At 27.9% G+C, this 22,421-nt stretch overlaps 4 protein-coding genes across 11 annotated transcripts; 2 read left to right on the top strand and 2 right to left on the bottom strand.

Annotated features, from left to right (window-relative positions):
* Window positions 1-2,655: 2,655 nt before the first annotated feature.
* Window positions 2,656-5,557, bottom strand: LOC107170875 (replication protein A 70 kDa DNA-binding subunit-like). 4 transcript variants are annotated; one of them, XM_015521087.2, is made up of 9 exons: window positions 5,327-5,557; window positions 4,820-4,885; window positions 4,676-4,723; window positions 4,382-4,584; window positions 4,053-4,256; window positions 3,826-3,985; window positions 3,573-3,753; window positions 3,392-3,504; window positions 2,656-3,012 (listed from the first exon to the last, which is right to left on the bottom strand). In XM_015521087.2, the coding sequence occupies exons 2-9, from the start codon at window positions 4,850-4,852 to the stop codon at window positions 2,794-2,796; spliced, it is 1,161 nt and encodes a 386-aa protein (XP_015376573.2). In that variant the 5' UTR covers window positions 4,853-4,885; window positions 5,327-5,557; the 3' UTR covers window positions 2,656-2,793. The 4 variants fall into 4 exon arrangements, with proteins under 4 accessions (XP_015376573.2, XP_015376572.2, XP_015376571.2 ...); XM_015521086.2 differs by having other exon boundaries at window positions 5,217-5,557; XM_015521085.2 differs by having other exon boundaries at window positions 5,055-5,557.
* Window positions 5,558-5,631: 74 nt separating this feature from the next.
* On the top strand, window positions 5,632-7,964 carry LOC107170877 (small COPII coat GTPase SAR1B-like). Of its 5 annotated transcripts, none has more exons than XM_015521088.2 (5): window positions 5,632-5,810; window positions 6,330-6,388; window positions 6,664-6,783; window positions 6,863-7,161; window positions 7,788-7,964. In XM_015521088.2, the coding sequence occupies exons 2-5, from the start codon at window positions 6,346-6,348 to the stop codon at window positions 7,902-7,904; spliced, it is 579 nt and encodes a 192-aa protein (XP_015376574.1). In that variant the 5' UTR covers window positions 5,632-5,810; window positions 6,330-6,345; the 3' UTR covers window positions 7,905-7,964. The 5 variants fall into 5 exon arrangements, with proteins under 5 accessions (XP_015376574.1, XP_089075939.1, XP_015376575.1 ...); XM_089219813.1 differs by having other exon boundaries at window positions 5,633-5,810; window positions 6,648-6,783; XM_015521089.2 differs by lacking the exon at window positions 5,632-5,810 and adding an exon at window positions 5,817-5,968.
* Window positions 7,965-12,513: 4,549 nt separating this feature from the next.
* Window positions 12,514-15,358, top strand: LOC107170874 (ciliogenesis and planar polarity effector 2-like). Its single transcript, XM_015521083.2, has 5 exons — window positions 12,514-12,681; window positions 12,753-12,942; window positions 13,296-13,561; window positions 13,645-13,781; window positions 13,854-15,358. The coding sequence occupies exons 2-5, from the start codon at window positions 12,840-12,842 to the stop codon at window positions 14,080-14,082; spliced, it is 735 nt and encodes a 244-aa protein (XP_015376569.1). The 5' UTR covers window positions 12,514-12,681; window positions 12,753-12,839; the 3' UTR covers window positions 14,083-15,358.
* Window positions 15,359-15,726: 368 nt separating this feature from the next.
* Window positions 15,727-22,355, bottom strand: Sec5 (exocyst complex component secretory 5). The gene is made up of 17 exons (XM_089219094.1): window positions 22,046-22,355; window positions 21,701-21,992; window positions 21,436-21,628; window positions 21,252-21,369; window positions 20,966-21,180; window positions 20,777-20,892; window positions 18,930-19,063; window positions 18,802-18,872; window positions 18,580-18,726; window positions 18,309-18,517; window positions 18,123-18,237; window positions 17,896-18,051; window positions 17,725-17,829; window positions 16,711-17,037; window positions 16,452-16,636; window positions 16,330-16,389; window positions 15,727-16,230 (listed from the first exon to the last, which is right to left on the bottom strand). The coding sequence occupies exons 1-17, from the start codon at window positions 22,152-22,154 to the stop codon at window positions 16,128-16,130; spliced, it is 2,655 nt and encodes an 884-aa protein (XP_089075220.1). The 5' UTR covers window positions 22,155-22,355; the 3' UTR covers window positions 15,727-16,127.
* Window positions 22,356-22,421: the final 66 nt, after the last annotated feature.

The following is a 22,421-nucleotide window of genomic DNA, read 5'->3' on the forward strand; positions in this document are numbered from 1 at the left end:
AATTCAATAAGCAGACTTATAATAATATTTGTCTATTGTCAGTTTCAATGCATAATGCATGTTCACGCTAAAGGTGACTATCGTGTTTGATCGATTGATGCGATATGGTTGTCCAGGTAGTTTGTGCTCGTTCAATCCACCATCCTCCATCGCCAATTCGATAATTATTTTTATTTTAAAAATATTTAATTTAAATGTTAATGTTTAATAATGATCATTGATTATTTATCAATGCAAAACAGTGTCATTCCCAGGTTTTAGCGAGATCCTGAGCATCATTAGAATTCCAGGCCCTGGATTATATTCTAAAATGTTTGGAAATATTTTATTTACACGATATCTTATATTATTTTATATACACGAGGCCCTGGGCGTATGCCCCGTTTTCCCTGCCCTCGTGAGAGCACTGATGCGAAAATCACTATTGTAAAAGTGGTATACAGATATATTCCACTAATTTATTTATTGGCAGGCTTTAACTATTTTTGATGCGTCAGTCATCGGTAATAAGTTATAAGTAAATAAAAATAAAAAATAAATGGTTGTCGTATATCAAACTGAACCGTACAAAATAGTCCACAACCTTATAAGTACCTAGGTAGTAAAATCTTCAATATTTCATGAGTAGGTATGCGAATTTTTACCTACCTATTTTGAGCATTTTTTTTTTTTTTTTTTTTGTGGTAGGAAGTAATCTGAAAACTTTCTGTTTAAAATAAAATATACGCGTAAAAGATAAATAATAATAATTTAATTTTACTTGGCATAATTTATGCCGCATAAGGGTGTACTGTTTATAGTACTATTTACAAAAATGATTATCTACGAGTGGGCTGCGGTGTAGGTACATATGAATAAAAAATAACTCGATAACCATCGAGCTGCTGTAAAGGTAGTTGCTTCGTGTATTTTATGCATTACGCGCTTTGGTATTTTAAATACTTGTTAGTATTTATATGAATATATTAGACCATTCAAAAAAAAGAATATAAAAAAAAAACCTACAAAAATATTGATATTCTTCTCTTGAAACTTCTGTTTAAGCGGTTACGAATGCTAAACGATAATTAGGTATCTTTGACGCTCTGAACTGGATGTACCTAGCTATAGGTATCTAATACCGATTTTCATGAAATTATTCATTTACCCGAACAGAATATATTAAATAGGCTACTGTCATAGAATTATACTTTTATAGGTATATTATTATGTAAGTAATTATAAATACATCCAAGGTCTTAGAGATTTTAGACTTTTACCCCAATCCACACTGATGACATAGCTATACCCAGAGACATTGATTAAATATATGTATATTTAATCAATGCCAGAGGTGTTCCCATTAATTTTTTTGAGAGTGTACTATATCATCAAATATAAATATTTAATATAATATAAATATTTTTCTCATGGTTTTATAGGAGTAAAGAGCATGTCAATAATATCAAAAAAATGTTAAACCAAATATTTTATACATCATCGTCTTTATATTATAATTATATTTCGTCAATCTTTATAAATATTGTATATAATAATGGTATAATATCGATTATGATAGAGATCATACGCAGTATACCCATAATATTGAAAAAAAATCTTGAGAGTATACGACATACATGTACTATATCCTATGGGAATACTCCTGGTTATACCATGGTACCTACCTACTATTTCGTCGCATTCTCAGAAATCTAAAACTTTAACTATTACAAGTTCTACTTGTCACTTGACATGCTTATAGGGGTCTCATTCTTACAACTGCCAACTGAAATAAATTATTGGTGACAGTATACCTACTATGACAAAGTAAAAAAAAACTTACGTATTTTGTGGTAATACAAAAAGAATTAATCATGGGGACTTGAAACTTCTTTCCTCTACATCTGCATAGGTATAATAATTTATAACATTTTACAAAGCATATAGTCATATGAATATTGTTTTTTTATAAATAATTAATTTGTTCTTATTTTCTATAACTATGTGACTTAAATATAAGTTGGGAAATGTTTGCTCCTACACTTCTACGCCAAGTAGGTATTTTATAAACTATTTATATAATAAAATATTGAGCCTTGTCGCACTGCACATACTATTTACTAATAACTAATAAGAGATAGTAAAAAATATTTGATAATAAGCAGGTTTTAATGAAACTGTTCTTGTGATTTCGAGGAGGGCTGTGGCCTCCTTTTGATGCCATCCCTGACGTTATCTTTATGTTAGTATCAAGATATTTCATGAGGATAGGGATGATATATGAGAATATATATTACATTTATATGACAAATACTATTTTTGTGTGTTGACAACACTGCCAGAACTGCTTAATCATTATGTCGTCAGCAATGCCATTTTTTAATTAATACATAATACAATAATTACAATTGCATTACAATTTATTAAACTTGGTTTTCGTACACTCCAAGGACTAATTTCCAATGTGATCGCTATGTACTACAGTACTTTAACGACTAGTCTAGCTGTAATATTGGCTTATTTTATTTTTTTGTTAAATGAAATTATTAGAATCATTAATTATCAGGAAAGTTGAAATAGAGGTTGAAGGTACTTCAGCACCACCACTAGTTGTGCGTGTAGGCTGTAAGTCATCACAGCACTAAACATATTATAATAATAATTTACTGATAATAATTAACAAACATTATAAATTATATTTTTATAACTAAACGATTTCAATAATAAAAATAATAATAATAACAGCAGAACTATTTATGCATGAAAAATATTTATAAAAACAAGCTTTTACCGTACTTAAATATAATGATACTGTTAAAAATCGTCCATTGCAACCAATTGTTTATACCATTCTTTTAACTGATGAACTTCTGCTAAATTTGGATTAATGCACAGAACACTGAATTTGACCATAGAAAAAAACTTAATCCCATTGAATTGTTTGAGTACAGCTTGCTTAACCATTACTATTGGTGGGTCATCAAATTTCTCGTCAAATTTATGAACTTGTTCACCCCACACTTTTAAAGTTATCTTAATCAAATAAAAATACAAAAATTAAACATATATCTTATGTTAAGAAACATTAAAAATAAAACCTCTATATATTAACTATGACATGTACTATATTTAAAAATATATGTTATTTCTTGATTTTCTATTCAGAATACACAAATAAATAATGACCATTGTAAAGCCAACAAGCCTATTAATAATTCATGTCTATGATGACTTAACTAATTTAAAATTATAGTTACACCATAGTCCAGAACTTTTTAAATTACAGTTTGATTTTTTTAAAATTATATTATGTTTTATAAAAAGTTGATAACATTTATTTTTGATGAATAAATTAAATAAGCTGCATGCAAATCATTTAAAATTTGAAAAAAAAAATACTGTACAAACTTACAGTTGCCATAGATATATCAATTAATACAATTTCTCGTTTCGCAATTTCCGTTCGCGACGTTGAATTACTACACACTTCTACATCACCTACTTCTATGCACACACCAATTAAATCTAAAACATAAACATTACATAACAGTCCTAGATTCAAGTAATTCAGCATATACAATAATTGTATTTACCACAAAATGTATTTGGATTTTTTTCCAATAATTTATTAAAATGTAATGTTTTAATGTATTGCATTTTTGGCTGGATTTCATCAATACTTTCAATTATAACTGAATGAGATTGGAGTTTCAGTTCAACGCCGAATTGGTTGTGTTTCAGTATGGTGTCTGCTATGTAATATGTTTTGTTTTCCTTAAAATATTGATAAGATTTTAATAAACTATATGAAGTAACTAGAAAGTATTAGAAATGTAGAAAAGGTACCTCAAATATTTTATTTAAGCTATTTGAAAGTGAATTGAATGCACTGACACAAACTAAACCCGTAGAATCCATCATATTGACATTTAAAACACTACAACTACTGTATGTATTGATTGGACTTTTTTTTATAACAGTTAGTTTTAGAACAAACGGACAGTTCCTGTAATTTTTTTTAAAAATTTATCTGTTATGAACTATGAAAATATTATACAATAAATGTTTATTACCCATTGGATAGTGTGATCAAATCTTTAACATTCATAAGATTACTTTCCAAATGTTCAACAGAATAAAACACCCTACTCGGACATTTATTCAAATTTAAATTTATTAGCGGCATTTCTTTTTTTTCAATATTTACTAAAGGCTGTGGATTTCCATAAACATTCCTGTGAATCAATACAGTTACTTTTTGAATAAGTATAATCCACCTATAAACAAATTGTATACAAATTAAATTTAAATGCCTTGCTAAATTCTATAGGTACCCACTTAACTATATAATACAATACAGTTCAGTGTAAGTACCTAATAATGAACTATTTATTCTGTCAACCTCGGACTATGATCAGTAGAATTTTCTCCATTTATAAATTTGTACTCATCAATCCTCAAAATAGTTCCATACTTCACTTGTTTTTTTACAATCAAATCGTTCAACTGACTGCACAGGAAAAAATAAGAGTTCATATGAATGCCATCTGACAAGACTAAACGATAATTTGTTTTATCGAGTTTCACCTGTACAGCCTCAAAACCCTGAGGTAAGAACAAAAGTGTTATTAAATACAGCATACTGGTCTTAACTTCTAACCTGAATAATTTAGTTTTTTTCTTTTAAGTAACATACCATTAATTGGATGATTGGCTGTTGTACTAATATACCATTGCATAATTTCTACAACACGCAACAGGAAAGGATTTTATTAAAAAAATGAGATTTAAAATAATATTAATTGTTAAATAGTACTAAAAATTAAAAATTAACACATACCTCAATGGAGCCTTTTGACAATTCTAAAGCCATTAGAAGTATTTGAAAATTATACACAATTATACACTGTAAACAATCAAACAGGAGATCAATAAAAAAAATCGTGTAACTAATCAAATTGGATGCATAATAATATAGTGTATCAGAAAAAAATACCAGAATATAAATTGATAGAATTTTTAAATACAAAATATAAAAATGCAGAATGTAAATTGATAAGAATGTATATCAGTACTCAGTAGAACGTAAAAATACAGCAAATAATATTGAGGAAATCCCACTGGGTGTATAAGAATTTATTATTTTATTATCCCCAGAATGGAATATAATAGAACATAATTTTACAGAACGGTATGATCCATAAAAAATATTTGCATAAAATATTTTAATACTTTACTTGAAAATTATATATTATAAAATAGAAAGAAATTAAAACGTAAAACACCAGAAAGATGTGGGAAGATCGCGGTTGTACACGCTTGTACCACAGAATAGATGAAATTTAACCTATTCTATGGTTGTATCAGCTAGCGTAGTACATATTGGATCCATCACGACGTAGAGAAGAGAATGGGTTACAACGACGTTGTTTATAGTTTCTACCGTTTCCAGTCCTGTATATCTTAGTCCGTGTTCTAGACACGGGAATATTTGTCGAATGGCCTATCCCAATCACACAGATGTCAGATATATACATATATATAATATATAATATAAAATGTTTTATATATCTGTAGCCTATCGTCAATATAATAATATATTATAAAAATTGATAAGATATATTGATATTTGATAGTAGATATTGGAGATCGTGCGATACTGCGATTATCAATAATATCAATGCACCTAGTGCAAAAAACTGACATAATGCATTGAGGTGAAATATAAAAAGTCCACTCAGTGCACATTAATCTTGCCGATAGAACCAATAGAACATAACAATTTACACTAGTGTAATCAGTGCAGTGTGGTGGAAAACGCTATTTGATATGTAAATATGTAATTGATAGTTAAATAAGATACTAAACATAAATTTAAAATATATACTACTTTTCTTTTATAACATTTTCTTATGTACTTCCCGGCAATATTATATGTTTGCAAAATTTAAAATTTAATATTTTAACATACCTTGTTCGAAGTTGTTAGGTAGGTACCTACACTTTATTTTATGCATTTTATATTTTTGTGTATTTATATATAAAGCCACAGGTAATGTTTGATTAGGGCCTTAGCACAGGTGCTTATTTTTAAAACTGTATTTTTATAAGTTATGTTGTATTATTAATAATCTTACTTGTCTTAGATATAGAATATTTTTGTAAATAATCTTATACATTTTCCATTGTTAAATTGCTGCAAAAAAAATTTTAAAAAATACTGTAAATATAAATAGGTTAGATGACTTTGTCAGGAAAATTTTAAATAATAATAGAAAAAAAAAGATAAAACAAAACTTAATGTTTAGTGTAATTCACATATTAATTTGATTACCTATTTTATATTACAGATAATTTCATCAAAAAATGTTTCTTTGGGATTGGGTTACCGGCGTGCTGGGATATTTAGGTGAGTAATATTTCATTACCTACTATTCATTAGTTGTTATGTGATTATTTGTTAGGTAATACAAATATATGAATGTTTTAAATTGACTCAAATGTAGGTATATAATTTATATCTGTGTTTACTTATTTAATTTCAATAGTTCATTATTTATTGTAATACATATTGATAATATATTGGTATTAAATCAATTCTGTAATTTTTCTATTATTATTAAATAATATGAGTACAAAATAAATCAGCTAAGTTATGTGTACTTTAGTATTATGATTCTATAGGATTGTGGAAAAAATCAGGAAAATTACTATTCCTTGGTTTAGATAATGCTGGAAAAACTACTCTATTACATATGTTGAAAGATGATCGTTTAGCACAACACACTCCAACATTACATCCAAGTATGAAACTGTTGTTTAAGTATATATGTTTTATATTTTTGTGACTTGGAAATTTAATTTTTGATTATTTATTCTATAGCATCTGAAGAATTATCTGTTGGAAAAATAAAATTCACAACATTTGATTTGGGAGGCCATTCTCAAGCAAGAAAAGTGTGGAAAGATTATTTCCCTGCTGTAGATGCAATTGTATTTTTGGTAGACGCTTGTGACAAATCTAGAATTATGGAGAGTAAAAATGAATTAGATTCATTATTGCTTGATGAATCCTTATCTAACTGCCCCGTACTTGTTCTTGGTAACAAAATTGATAGACAAGGTGCATTGAATGAAACAGAATTAAGAAATTATTTTGCATTGAACCAAACAACTGGAAAAGTATGTAAACCATGATATTTTATATGGACTGTAAACCTATTGACATATTCATGACCCTGAGGTAAATTAGAGAGATTTACGATAGACAACTAACATTATAATATTTTAAAGTACTGATACTAACAGTATCTGATGTCCAAAATTTGAACCAACTATTATAACCAAATACCAATTACCTCAAAAATCGCATAAAAAAAACCAATCTATAAATCCTATGTGCAAAATATCTTGTGATAACGTTCTAAACAAACTCTGTCACATCCCACATGTATTAATCTTGCTGTGAGGCGTAAAGGTGTGAATGTGTCAATATTTTTGTAACCTTTTATTATTATATTTATGAGTTTTTTTTTTAATTAAAAATACACAATGACATGAAAAGTTACAATTTATGTATCTCTTTAAAACTAAATACTTCAATGTTTTTTGAGTACATTATTTTATGCATTTGAAAATTATCTTGCCTAAGTAGTAAGATAATATAGTGAAAGATGTTTCTGTCAGTATCTAAATTTTAATTTATTTAAGGTGGTTTATTTATTATGAAATAATTATTTGTGATTACTATTTATTATTTAAACTATTTAATATCAAAATTTTTTCATTCCATGATATTTAATTTTTAGGCTAGAGTACCCAGATCAGATCTTCCAGGCCGTCCATTAGAAGTATTCATGTGTTCTGTATTGAAACGTCAAGGTTACGGAGAAGGGTTCAGATGGCTAGCACAATATATTGATTAATGTTTATAATATATATATATATATATATATAAATATATTTAAAAAAAATTTATATTTTAATTTTTAAATTCATTCTTTTTTTTACTGTTCTCTCTACCAGTAAGGTATACAATTTAATGTAACATGGCTAAACTTTCAATTGAATAATTTTGTATAAACACATTTCAGTTTTTATGTTGATTATAAATTTTACTGAAGTAACACTTTTTTTTGTCTTGTACTGCATTATTTTTTTATTTAGGTGTGCAGAAATGAAAACATAAAAGTTATTGTATTTAATTGCTTTTTCGTTATTTATTTTATTAAATAAACAAAAATATTTCTTTTGTGACGAAAACATTTTACCTGATCCAGTAAGTTGCATAACACTGATATATAACTTTGAGCCATATGTAAGCTTTCCATATTATTTTGATAATTTGTGTTTATCTTCTGTATGGACATCGGTATAGCTTTACGGAGTCTATCAAATGCTTCATTCAAGCCATTCATGTGTCTACATTCCCTCACATTAGCCGCTAAACGTCTCTTTCTTGCTACTGTAGGAGATACGGACTCTTTGATGCTAGGTTTTGTTGGTATATTAACATTTGATGATTGTCTATTATACAATCAGGTACAATGAATATATGTAGACAAAGCTATAATATATAAGTTATATAGGAATAGACAATGGTTATAAATTATTATATACCTAATTAATTTTAATAAAATCCACCACATCAAACCTAATAAAAAAATAGCCTTGTTGGGTTGTTCAAAATCTAATGCTAACATTTTTAATTTTACTAAAAATTTTCTTGTTATAAGAAATTGTGATTAATTCATAAATATCAATAATATATGGTTTTCAATCTCAATGAATGTATTGAAATTAGTGAAGTGTATGACATTTTTTATACTGTATTAGGTATTATAATGTAGGATATGCAATTGCGAGCAACAAACAGTTTGCAATAGAAGAATAATCGTAGACTTAGCATGTGATTCTGATTTCTAAAGTATTATGTAATTTATTGTTAAGAATAAATTTTATTTTTTGGAAAAGTAACTGATTCAATCAGCAATTTTAAGAATGTTAAATTAGAACCTTTATAGTGAATTACCAATTTCAAAAATGCAATGTAAGTACTTAGGTATCTACTCGGTCTTGTTACTTTGTTGTGATTTAAAAGTGTTAATCATAGATGCTTGAAACATTATACTATTTAACTATTGCCTAAATAATCATTGGATATTTACAATTAAGTTTTTAAAACAATATTATTTATTTTGGACATTTGGAATATTTTAACTTTTTTTTCAATAAATATTAATAGAAAAAAATGGCCAGCTTTAAAAAATAGTTGAAAATGTGAGATACGATTCATCATAAATTGCAATTTAAAAAGAAAAAAATCATAATTTTTCATTTAAGTACCCTTGAAATTAAAATATTGATGAATACGAAAAATAACAATTTTTCAATAAACGACTTATTATAACTACCTATTATTTTCTTGAAACAATGAAAATTTCAAAATTTCAATTAATTTTAAGATATTTTCGTTTATGTACCTACCATGAACCTAAATATCTATTCATATTCCACGCTATCCACCAATCCAGCACGGTACATATACCTATGATATATGTCGACATTGATATATCGATATTTTTCAATATAGATGTTAATAAATTATATTTTTTTCTATGATCAAATACGTAGATATGTGGAAGGTTTCCCTTTCCCCATGAAACTTTGTTTCCTTAAACGGCCAAAGTATACGGAACCCTGGTCGGCAGACTGTGCTTTATGCATCTCCCGCCACCTTTCATGCAAGCAAATAAACAGTGTTCAAACCAAAACAGCCCTTGTATAGTTGTAATTTGTAAGGGCTTTTTGACGAAAGAGCACCACCCAAATTATGAAATTAAATGTCGAAGGCTTTAGTAAATCTAAGGCGGAAGTTCAAGAAAGAATCGCGATAGAACAAAAAATAGATGTACTAGTTGTTCAGGAAACTCACACAGCCAATCAAAACAACTAGCAAAAAGAGGGCATATTGCTGGTGCTACTTTTCACAGCAAATATTGTACTACTACCTACATAAAAAGTGACCTAAAATGGAATCACATCAGTACCTCTGAAGAAAACAGCATCTATACACTATCGAAACTCAAGTTAGAAATCTATACGTAGCCAATATCTATAAAACCCAAACGTCAAATGGGCAATGGCCTACCCCTTCACTCCACTCACCTAATCACTACTATTTACATAGGTGACTTTAATAGTCATAACATTATATGGGGATACAATGAAAATAACATTCAAGGAGAAAAACTTTCTGATTGGAGTGAAGCCTAGGGTTAAGAATTAGTTTTCGACCCTAAACAAAAAGGAACGTTTCGATCAGCCGGAACAGGGAGTATAATCCGGATTTGTGCTTTATTATATCTACTGACCAAAATGGCGCTACTCTACCAACTTCAAGAAAAGTTTTAATGGACTTCCCAAACACCCAACCTAGAACGGTAATTATATAAGTCGGATATAAATTCCCGACCAGGGATTAGTTCCTTACTCAAAGCAAAGTGGAATTTCCATAAAGCTAACTTGCTCTTGTTTATTAAAATTTTAGATGACAGCGTACGGTGGATCCATCCACGTTTTACAAAACTCATCATCAACGCCGCAAAAAAGTGCATTCCTCGTGGCTACAGAAAAAATTACGTTCCCGAATGGAACGATAAATATTAAACACTATACACCTCTTTCAAGTGTTTAGAGAGTTCCGATTATGCAGAGAAGACTCTAGAAGCACTTAATAATCAACGCCGTGCAAGGTGGATACAATAAGTAGAAAAAACAGCACTCGAGCCGTAAAGCTTAATCACTCCTTCGTAGACTGGGATTTAACGGAGAGCCAAAACGATACTATCCACCGATCAATCCAAATCACATACTTGGATTGTCTAGAGACAAAATCCAAGATCGTCGTCGCATAAACAATTTTCAAAAGAAACAAAATCCAAACTCGCTAAACGCAAAAGAGAATCGGACAAAAGATCGGCTATAACTGCCTCCTTCAAATTATAAGAAATAAATTCTGCGACAACAAAAATAAAAAATGGGAAATCAACCGGTAAAGACAAGATATTTCCTGAACTTTTACATTGCGGAGTACGTATTAGATCATGGATTGTAGCTTTCTTTAACAATATACTTTAGAATGGGAAAATTCCAGTAATATTCAAAAATACAAAAATAATAGCGGTATGAAAACCAAAGAAACCTAATATATCCCCCAAAGCTATTGACGGATTGCACTAATAAACGTAAGCTACAAACTTCTTGAAAGATTGATTTATAATCGCATTATCCCAATTATCGATCAGTGGTCCCCAAGGAACAAGCTGGATTTAGACCCCACCAAAGCTGCACAGGCCAAGTAGCAGCCTTAACTACATTTATAGAAAATGGATACCAAAAGAATCTGAAAACTACAGCTGCACTAGTCGACCTTACAGCTGCATACGACACAGTCTGGAGAACGGGCCTCCTTATGAAACTTCTGGAATTATTCCCTAATTTCACATTATCACATTACACAAATTATTGAATGAAATAGTCAACAATCGTAAATTTACAGTTCATCTAGGAGAGACACATAGGACTTAAAGACGGCTGAATGCCCGGCTTCCTCGTGAGTCCATTCTAGCTCCAATCTCGTTTAATCTCTATATTAGTGACTTACCAATCACAACTTCACAGAAATTTATTTACGCTGATAATATTACACTGGTAGTGCAAAACCAAAATCTATAAAGATAGATCTTGGTACAAAACAATAAATTCATAGTCACCGAAAAAATAGTATATTAATATCAGAAGACTAGGTATAATCTCAGAGTAGGTATTACTCTCAAAAATAATAAGACCTCTACATATCTAGGAGTGACACTAGATAGGCAGCTTACTTACAAAATACATACAGAAAATACTGCATCAAAGCTTAAAACCAGAAATAACATTATAAAAAACAAGAAAACTAGCTGGATCATCCTGGGATGTATCTACTTCCACACTAAAAAATAAGAACATCTGCTCTGGACTATTTTTCTTTTATTAGTGGAATTGGAATAAATTTCTGAAGAAGTAGTTTTATTAACAACATCTCTTTCAATATTTAAACAACTTTACGTAAAACAAAATAAACTTTTTCATATAAAACTTAACCCCCAAGCACCCCCCTAGTTGCGCCTATGCCAATACTCGGAGTTTTATAGTATGAGAATTTATTATTTTATCATCCCCAGAATGGAATATAATAGAACATAATTTTACAGAACGGTATGATCCATAAAAAATATTTACATTAAATATTTTAATATTTTACTTGAAAATCGTGTATTATAAAATAGAAAGAAAACGTAAAACACCAGAAAGATCTGGGAAGATCGCGGTTGTACCACAGAGAGAGAATAGATGAAATTTAATCTATTATATGGTAAGACACTAATTGTCATAAAACGGATAAATTGAATTGTGTCCACGAAGTTTTGTAATTTGTGTCAAGTGCTTATCACTATAGTATCATTGAATCATTATAATGTATGTTATTGATATGGTAGCAACTCACATATCAATCAGGAACAAAAATAACTTTTTATTAAACAGATATTTATCTGTCTTAACGTCTTATTTTATTTTAATATTTTTATAACAATAAAAAGTTTTAACACTGAACTAAATTCTAGAAAAATAGAAAGCGATCAGTAGCAGTGGTTTGAAGTAAGTGTGTCCAGTGTGACGATACAAGTAAATCAAATCATATGAATACATTTATAATGAATGATGTGTAGGTATATTATTTAATTAATAATCAATGGCAGCATGGTGCTACTCATTAATTGACGGACTCTAAAACATGACTATCGTTCTTTAACATAATGTTTGGGAACGTAGTGAAGCTCGATTGGCAGAGTACTGCTGAGGGAGAAACTATAATGCAACATTTTTACAATCCACAGACAAACGGTAGAAAATTTTTTGGTAAGTGACCAACGACTTTAATCCCAATAACATCTTATTATATTCCAGAAGTGGTCAACTAGTTCTCCAACTGCTCTCGTCTTAGTTGTATGTGGCTCACGTCTTATTAAAAAAAACCAATATTTATTTATTAAGATAAAAAATTATAAAATTATAAAATTTATAAAATGTATTTATAAACATTTTGGCTTTTGATATCATTATATTTATCCATGTGGTTTGTGGACGTATTCATGTTGGCCACCTCTGTTATATACCTTTTCAAGTATAATCTATTCAGTTGATTATTCGGTGATTCATTAATTAAATATCATAATAACTTAAAACTTGAAAAAATCTTTTGAATTTATTAGGACTGTTGGAACGACCTATACTGCCAAACATAGAAGAAGTGTCATACAAATTGTTTTTTGTTGGGAAAAGTGGAGCAGGAAAATCATCCACTATTGCTCGATTAGCAGGGATATTAAATGTTGACGTAGACTATGTAGAAACTCGTGGAATACGTAAAAGTAACATTTATTGGCCTGTCAAAGTGTGGGATAGAATTATTCTATTTCGACTGCAATGTTGGGACGCGGGTGACAGAGACATTAAGAAATTTGGACACATATTGCCGGTAAATAGTTATTTCTAGCTTTTTTTGCTCTTGATTATTCAATAATATTGATTTTTATTTTGAATACTTTGGTAATTGATAAGGTATGTAAAGAAGAGGCAGATGCCATTGTGTTTGTATTTTCCTTTACTGACCCTAGTGGATTAAGTACTATCTCAACAAATCTTCCTATATACATGAACGATAAAAGTAAACCGGCTCCTATTGTTATTGGCACAAAGTTAGAATTTTGTTATTTTAATAATAATAAATATATTATTATATTCTAATGGTTTGAATTTGTTTATTTCAGGTATTGTGCTGGTGATTTTACTGCTAAAATTACAATTGATGATATTGATGAATTTGAAAAAACACAAAAAATTACTATATTGAAAATAAATAAAACAGATGGTTCAAATGAAACTGAGATTACTGAGGAGATTACAGCTTACACATTAAATGTAATATGTGAACAGTTGTGGATAAGAGATCAAAACTATATATTAAATCAAGAAATGGAATCTTTTCAAATTATATGATCTAAGTCAGTGGTTCTCAAGCTTTTTTGGTTCATGGCACATTATTATACATCACAAGTTTTTGCTGCACACTCAACACAAATGAAACAAAATAAAGTACTGTTTGCAATATTTTTTACCAGCTTAATTACAAATATTAGACATTTGTGGTACACCGGTTAAGAAATACTGATCTAAGTGTTGAGGATCGTGATTTATCTTTTAATGGTATATTTATAAATCACAGAATCAACAAGTAATTGGTTAATAAAATAAACTTTGATCATTCTTGAAAAATGGTATGGTGACTAAATTATGTTGGTATCATAAGGTAATAATATTAATATTAGTTTCAAAAATTATTATCTAATCACATTAAAAATATCATGTTTCATAAAGAAATAATTTTGTAGCAATATACTTGAAATGTAGAACATAGTATAATAAGTAAATAATTGTTGTAGTTAAGTATATTATGATAGGACAAAAACCAAGGGGTGCAGTAATACTTTCAGAAGTTCCTATCCAGTTTTTTTTTTGTTCAATATACAAAAATGAAGACCATATACCTTGATTAACATTATATATATAAAAAAAGAATATAAGTCACAAATAGAATAAAACAGAATAAAAATGTTCAACAAATGTAAATTGAGTCTCCAAATTTATCTAATCATTCTAAAGCTTAAGTAATATAATTTATTATATATGTCATGTTGTAAAGTGTAGGGATAAGACAGGGTAAAATTATGAATAGAAAAAAAATGACAAATTCTATTTTCTTATAAATTATTTATGATTACAGCACGTCCGATAAAGCATAAAAGCCCTCAGTGCTTGAAATTTTACATTAAAATCTTAGGTGTAAATTAGTGAGAACATTTTATCAAATAGTGGTATGCTTTAAAAACAGTGTATTTTATTGTAATTATTACTATTTTTTTTAATGTTTTCAATCATTTTTCCTTACAGTAAATTTTATTTTGAAGTTTCTAAGTTACTCATCAATGAAGTTTTTTTATGTTTTCAAATCTTAAGATTGGTTTAATATCTTACCCCATAGCTGCGGAAGATGATAGCAATATAAAATAGCTGTACAACATATTTTAACATATACATTTTTTAAGTGTATTCCTATATTGAAAACTATTTTAAGACTTACTATGTTAAAAGTATTTTTTTTCTATTTATAATGTTTAAATATAGAAATTTACTCAAAAATAATTAAGTATTTTATAAATATTATTTTTCATTATAATACTCATCAGTCAATATAAAAATGCAACATTTACATTTACATTTTTTATTTTATTTATATTCCTTTTTTTATTTTTTTATTTTATCATGTTACTGGTTTATTAGCATATCCTGTATAATATTGACCATATGAAATTTCAAATGTGAATATAACATTATCTATAAACTGAAAAAGGTGTAAATATTATGGGCAAAAGTAGGAAATCCGGGAAAATCTAATAGGGCACTGTATACAATGCTCGGTTAATGTTAACTTTGCCCATGAAAATCGGGCAATGTGCTCAATGCCCGACTTCCTACCTTCCCATATATATACTCCTTGAAACATGACATATCATGTTTTTGCACCTCCCTCAAAGTATATAAGAATTAATTTTAACAATTGTTAAATAAGATATAAAACAGCAATGAAGAAAGTATGAAATAATTAGTTTTTTTTTTTTTAATCTGTAAAATAAGCAAGAAAATGTAAAGATGAATTTACTTACATACCCTAAATAAAACCTCAACTAGCTTTATCTTAACATACATTGTCACATAAAAACATATTAATCTTACAAGTCACCATAGTTATGAGTTATGACTAAGTTAAAACAGCAAAAAACCAAATTTGAATTGTACACTTGTACAAACAACACAGCATGCTTGACAAGTATTCTGTAAATTTAACTAATAACACTTAGACTGTAAAAATAAATTAAATTATTTATATTGTGTATTATTAGTTAATTAAATATAAATTTCATTAATATTTTTATAAATATGTGATATAAAAATAATTGAGTTATAATATAAATTGTAATAAGATATTATATAATACTAGTTTCAATATTGTTAGGGCAAGGTGTTAAAAAACACATGATCTGTAAATGCATACGAGTCTTAAACTGCTCAAAACATTTCAAAACATACCTAGGAACATAGAAAATATATATTAATAATTATATCATAATATTAATTTAGTACTCTAGAGTATATCTATGGTACTAAATCATAAATAAATAGAATTACTTTTCATTATCTTCTGATTTTAATGGCGGAACTGCATTTGTAGCATCACAAAAAAAATCTCTATAAATAAATAATTAAGATATATAATTGTTAGGTTAAATTGCTGAAATTAAAATATATACTTAGAATTTGGTGTAAAGAAATTAGATAATGTAAATGTTAATGCCATCAAATCCAATCTAGCTTGCATAGCCCCATTTTCACTAAAATGTGTCACACAATTCATGAGACGTGACATTTCTTCTGATATAGTGACCACAATTTCTGATAATACAGCATACATTAAATCTGGTATGATTGTTTGAACCTAACAGAAAAAAATTATAATTAGTAATGAATAGAACATGTGCTAAAATTGGAAGGTTTAAATTGCTACTAAACCTCAGAATGTAATGCAATCAAATTAGTAATAATTTCTTTGGCGTAAGGTCTGACTTCTTTTAGATCTAAAAGTGAGGGAGAGTCCCATTCAAAGCTGCCGACATACATTGATGGTTCTATTGTCCCGACTAAAGGATCACTTTTGGTTTCTATGTATGTTTCAAGCAATTTACTTTCAGTGTTTTCAAGTAATTCAACAGCACGGGCCACAACAACATCAATAGTTGGAAAACCATTGTCTTCAAATTCTTTTTTAAATTTAAGTAGCATAATGTTTCTTGTATATTGACTATTACTAATTGTTATTAAAAGTTTTTGTTCCCACATCTAAAATGCATAATTAATAATACAAATAATTAACACAGTTATGTAATATGACATAAATATGTCTATATTTTAGCACATATACTTAGTATATGTAAATATTTAAACTAAACATAAATAATACATTTTGTTTATATTTTAAATATGGACAATGGAATATCAATAAATCAATAAGCTTAATAACTCAAAAGTAATGTAATTTCCTTCCAAAGTACCACAATAAATTGAATAAACTATAAATAACTTGTATTTTTTTCAACAGTTCTCTTACACATTATGTTCAAATATAGGTATCTGTATATAAGTACTGACTACGCAATATCTGATATGTTCAGTTTGTTATCAGTTGCAATTGGTCGTTTACAAAAGGCAATATCAGAAGTGAATGAAAGATTCTGTGCACAAAAATTGTTAATTGCTAAATGCTTTAGATAATATGAAACTGGGGAAGATATAACATTGGAACCTACATTAAAAACAATAAAAACACTAATACTGAAGGCGAACAGACTTCAATAAAAAGTCTCTATGCAACATCTGGGAATATTGTTGAAATCAATAAATGTTTAAATTAAAAAAATCTTATTTCCCTGAACTTTGACTTACCATGAATTCACTGTATACTTTAAACATTAATTATGCTCCTAACAATTATATTATAACACTAACATTTTCAAAAATAAAGCTTACCAGATCATTGTGTAATTTAAACCCTGTAACTGAAGATCCACTCAAGGACATAACTGTAGTAGTTGAACAATTAGTATCCGCATTTAACCCCACTTGTTCTAAAACCTTAAATATAAAAATTATTTATTAAATCTAAAATCTTTTTTTTTTAAACATAATATAGTTTAAAACCTGTGAAAAGTTCCAAAAACATTTGTGAACCAATAGTTGTATTTCATTTTTTGCAGTTTCATTATCAACAAGTGCAGTTTCTCTACGCTCATCACGAATAACATATTCTTTGGCTAAATTCATTGCTTCCATTATGATTTTGTAGAAATCATTTGGCTGAAAATAATAATAATTATAAGTATAGAATTTACTTTATTTAATTATTAATATTGAAGAATTAAAATTACTAATTGTGATATAGTTCCTTGTTTTGAATAATAATCCAGTTTCCACGTCTCATTATTTTTTAACTGTATAATTTGTTCTGACGCTTGTTTAAATAAAATATTTAAACAGTGTAACCTATTAATACAATTAAGAATATTTAAATGAAATACAACGGATTTTTAAAAATTATAAAAAAGAAAGTTGACCTTAAATCAAATATAACACTGGAAATCTTATTTAAAGCTTCATTAGGAAGATCCAAAGCCATCAGTACTGTAAATACCGATCGAATTTGTTTTAAGCAATGAGGCAACCATATGATAGGCACAGGTGAAAATGAACTAGTTGTAGTAGTAGGTAACATAATTGTTCTATATATATCAGACACAGTTACAATTATGTCTAATATCATTTCCTATAAATGATAAAAATTAGGTTATGCATGTACAATATTTTTGAAAATATAAGTAGAAATACTTTGAAATCCATTTCATGGCTGCAATCTGGCTTCACTGCTAAGTCACCAACAAAGTAATTTTGTCCAAGTTTCCACAAGTCTGGAAAATAATCCGAAATAACGGTAGCTATTTCATCAATGCATAATACTTTTTTAGGCTCAATGTTCTGTAAAAAAAAAAAATAATGATCAACATTAATTAACATAATTTTTTTTAAATAATAAAATGTGATATAACATACTTGGAGTTCTATTTGCTGTGACAAACTAATATTTCTTTTATGTTTATTGTGTGGATGTCTATTGCTTTTATCTAAAATGTATTTATGTGTCAAGTAAAAGTTTCAGATTTAAATTATAAGTGACTTACTAGGCGTTTCATTTGCTTGTTCTTCAGTTATAAACTGTTGATAACTAGCTTTTATTTTCTCAATTAAAAATTTTTTCATATGAATAATTGCTTCCCAGCCTGGGTCACCGTCGTCATTTAGAGCAACTAAATTTCTGCAAAGATCATTTTTTAATTTTAAAATGCCATAAACTTATAAGAATAATGTAATTAATTCTACGCCTATAAGTATTAAGTATTAGTAAAAACACTTAGAACCTAAATACTATCAAATTTAATTTTTAGTCTTATATTGAATAAAATCATTATAAAATATAATATGGACTGTAACATATTCTTAAATGTTAATAATGAATAACAAAAAAGTATGATTATTAATAAAATATTCTTCGTATTTCAATTGAATATCCATTATAGTTTTGATTCATAAATTATTTTGTTATTCTCGAAACTTATCTTATTCGTTAATATATGGTTTTCATCTTATACACCAGGGGTAACCAACTTGCATCTCGCGTCTAATTAAAAAAAACGGATATTTACTTATTAACAATAAAATTATAAATATAGTTATTAACATTTTGGCTCTTGATATCATTGTACTTATCCATGTGGTTAAAGGACGTATTCATGTTGGCCACCCCAGTTTTACACCATATACAGGGTGATTTTTTTATCATGAACCACTCATTATTTCAAAAAGTATCAATGTTTTTGAAAATATTTTTTTACAGTTTCATGTTGTTAAAAAAACAACGTTTTTATTAAAAAATTATGTTTTAAAATATTTTTTATCCTTATAATTTTTTAAGTTTTTTACTTTTTTGAATAACAACCTAGAGTTTTAATTTCATATTCCAAAGCAGAATATTATTCTAAGTATTTTGATACGTAAAAATCGAATATTGGATGAATAGTTTATGAGTTATAAGTATTTAAAGTTCAAATTGGCAGAGTGGAGTGGTACAGGGTTACCCCGCAAAATGTTTGTCCACTAGCTACTCCACTTCTCTAAACTTTAAATACTTATAACTAGAGTTAGGATGTTGATGACCTAAAAAACACACAAATGCCCTAAAAAAAGTGCAAAAATGCACTGAAAACTTCAAAAAATGACCTTAAAAATTATCTGAAATATTAATTAAGTAAGTGAAAAAACTTTTTTATAAATAATAATTTTTATTAGAGATATGGGTATAAATAAATTTAAAATTTATATTTAATTAATGTTAAAATTATTTTTTACTAATAGTCCAAATCTAAAGTTATATTTTAAATGAATTTAATTTGTTTCCAAACTTGGGTGTAACATTTGCCTTAAAATCTATAATTTGTGAAAAATGCCTCACATTGTATAAAAAGTACAAAAAATGCCCTAAAAGATGAAAAAATGACTTAAAAATGTTGAAAAATGATGTTAAAAAACAAAAAAATGCATTTATAGCTAAAAATGCAGAATAATGCAAAAAATGCAGAAAAATGCAAAATAAAATTAGAATATTCTGCATCAAGGGAGCATGAAACAAATTTTTAGCTAGGATAGCATTGTACAGAATAAAAGGAAAAAAATGCAAAAGTCATCAACATCCTAACTCTACTTATAACTTATATACTACTCGTCCAAAATTCGATTTTTACGTATCAAAATACTTAGAAAAATATTCTGCTTTAGAATATGAAATTAAAACTCTAGGTTGTCATTCAAAAAAGTAAGACTTAAAAAATTATAAGGATAAAAAATATTTAAAAATATAATTTTTTAATAAAAACATTGTTTTTTTAACAACGTGAAACTTTGTAAAAAATTATTTTCAAAAACATTGATACTTTTGTAATAATGAGTGGTTACTCAAGTAACTTGATATTACCTAATTATCTTCTTTTGCTGTTTAAGTGTTGTAGGCATTTGATGAAGCTTTGACTTCAGGTTGATTCGTATATTCAGTATTTTGGTTTCAACTTCCTCTAATATTTTCTTGAAAACCTTTTAATGAAATAAATAAAAAATATTTCAATATTTTTTTTACCAACAATATAGTTTGTTAATTTATACTTACCGAAACTTCAGTTTTACCAAACAAATTTAAAGCCCTCGCGTAATCATTTATAATTACATCTACATCTTCGTTTTTAATATTACGATCAATGTTGATTGGTAATTGAAATAAAAATTTATATCGAGTCATAACAGCTAATGCATTTCTAGTAGCTTCAGCTTTTTCTCGTCTGGTTAAAACACCATGAAATAAATGAGTTGCTTCCTTTAAAGATTCTAAAATTATATTTTCAATAATGTTAAGTTTAAACAACAAGATATTTATTATTTAATAATTAAAAATTTACGGTTGATCGCTTCTTCAACTCTAAAGAGAGTTTCATTATTTCTTTCAAAATCAGCTTCATAATTTTGTTTTAATGTAAAAAGAGTGTCTAATTGTTCCATAACTGATCCAACATTATCCTATACAGTATAATAAACAAAATAATTTAAATTAAATTAATGTTTAATTTTTTTTTAATTACTTACTTTCAAAAAAGACAGCTGTCCTTCATTTTGTGAATCTACCTTTCTCTTCAAATATGATAATCCTACCCGTAAATCATCAAAAGATGTCCCATGGTGGTGTTCAAGTAAGAACCAGGCAGGTTCAAAGTTTTCAGATAGTAAATCGCCAGAACCATCCGGAAATAATTCAGTTAATTCATTTTCAGGAAATTTCCTTATTGTGTAATTAAAATAATATATAAGTCAAGTTTTGACTGATTTAATAAATCAATAAATATGTACATACTCATCTCCTTCAACAGACAACCCCAAAGGATCGTCCAATTGAAATATGGTGACCGAACTGTTTTGCCTGCCCCAATTAAGTGGTGCTTCTTCCACCCACACTGCACTCTCTTTCAAAGGGCCAATTGTTTCGTGATAACCACGAAACTGTACAGTACTTGTACCAACACCACCCGATTTAGTGACTAGAATTATATCGCCGCGTCCTTTTCCCGGGCCAGATCGTGCAATGATCTTATTTGGCGATTTCCATTCAGCCGAAAGCATACACTCACAGTCACATATTTTCAAACCTATAAACACCATTTAGTCAGAGTGTTTTTATAAGATTAATTGACATAATTACTCGATAGGTCGTTGGGGTTGATGCCCAAATGTTCCCCTCTGATTGTCACCCTTGTCCCTGGTGGCCCTTCTTTCGGGGAAATTCCCGTTACGACCGGACTTTTAGCCATCGGTAAAAAAACAGCGAACAGTTTACAAAATTAATTACAGTGCCATTTGGACGTCTCGAACTGAAAATAAAAAACCTAAATAGATAGTTTGAAGCCAGAAGGTGGAATTCGACAACTCAGTTGCGGTTTAAACATTAGAAATATCAATGAATAATGATTCAAATCAATCAAATTCTCCAAAACTCTTAAAATTAATAAAATTCATATAGTTTTGATAATAATATCGCTTATCATATTATATCATTTTATCAGTCATTTGCACATCGC

Source organism: Diuraphis noxia, unplaced genomic scaffold, assembly GCF_037042655.1.
Source record: "Diuraphis noxia isolate RWA-SAM2 unplaced genomic scaffold, SU_Dnox_SAM2 contig0002, whole genome shotgun sequence".
Classification (NCBI taxonomy): domain Eukaryota; kingdom Metazoa; phylum Arthropoda; class Insecta; order Hemiptera; family Aphididae; genus Diuraphis; species Diuraphis noxia.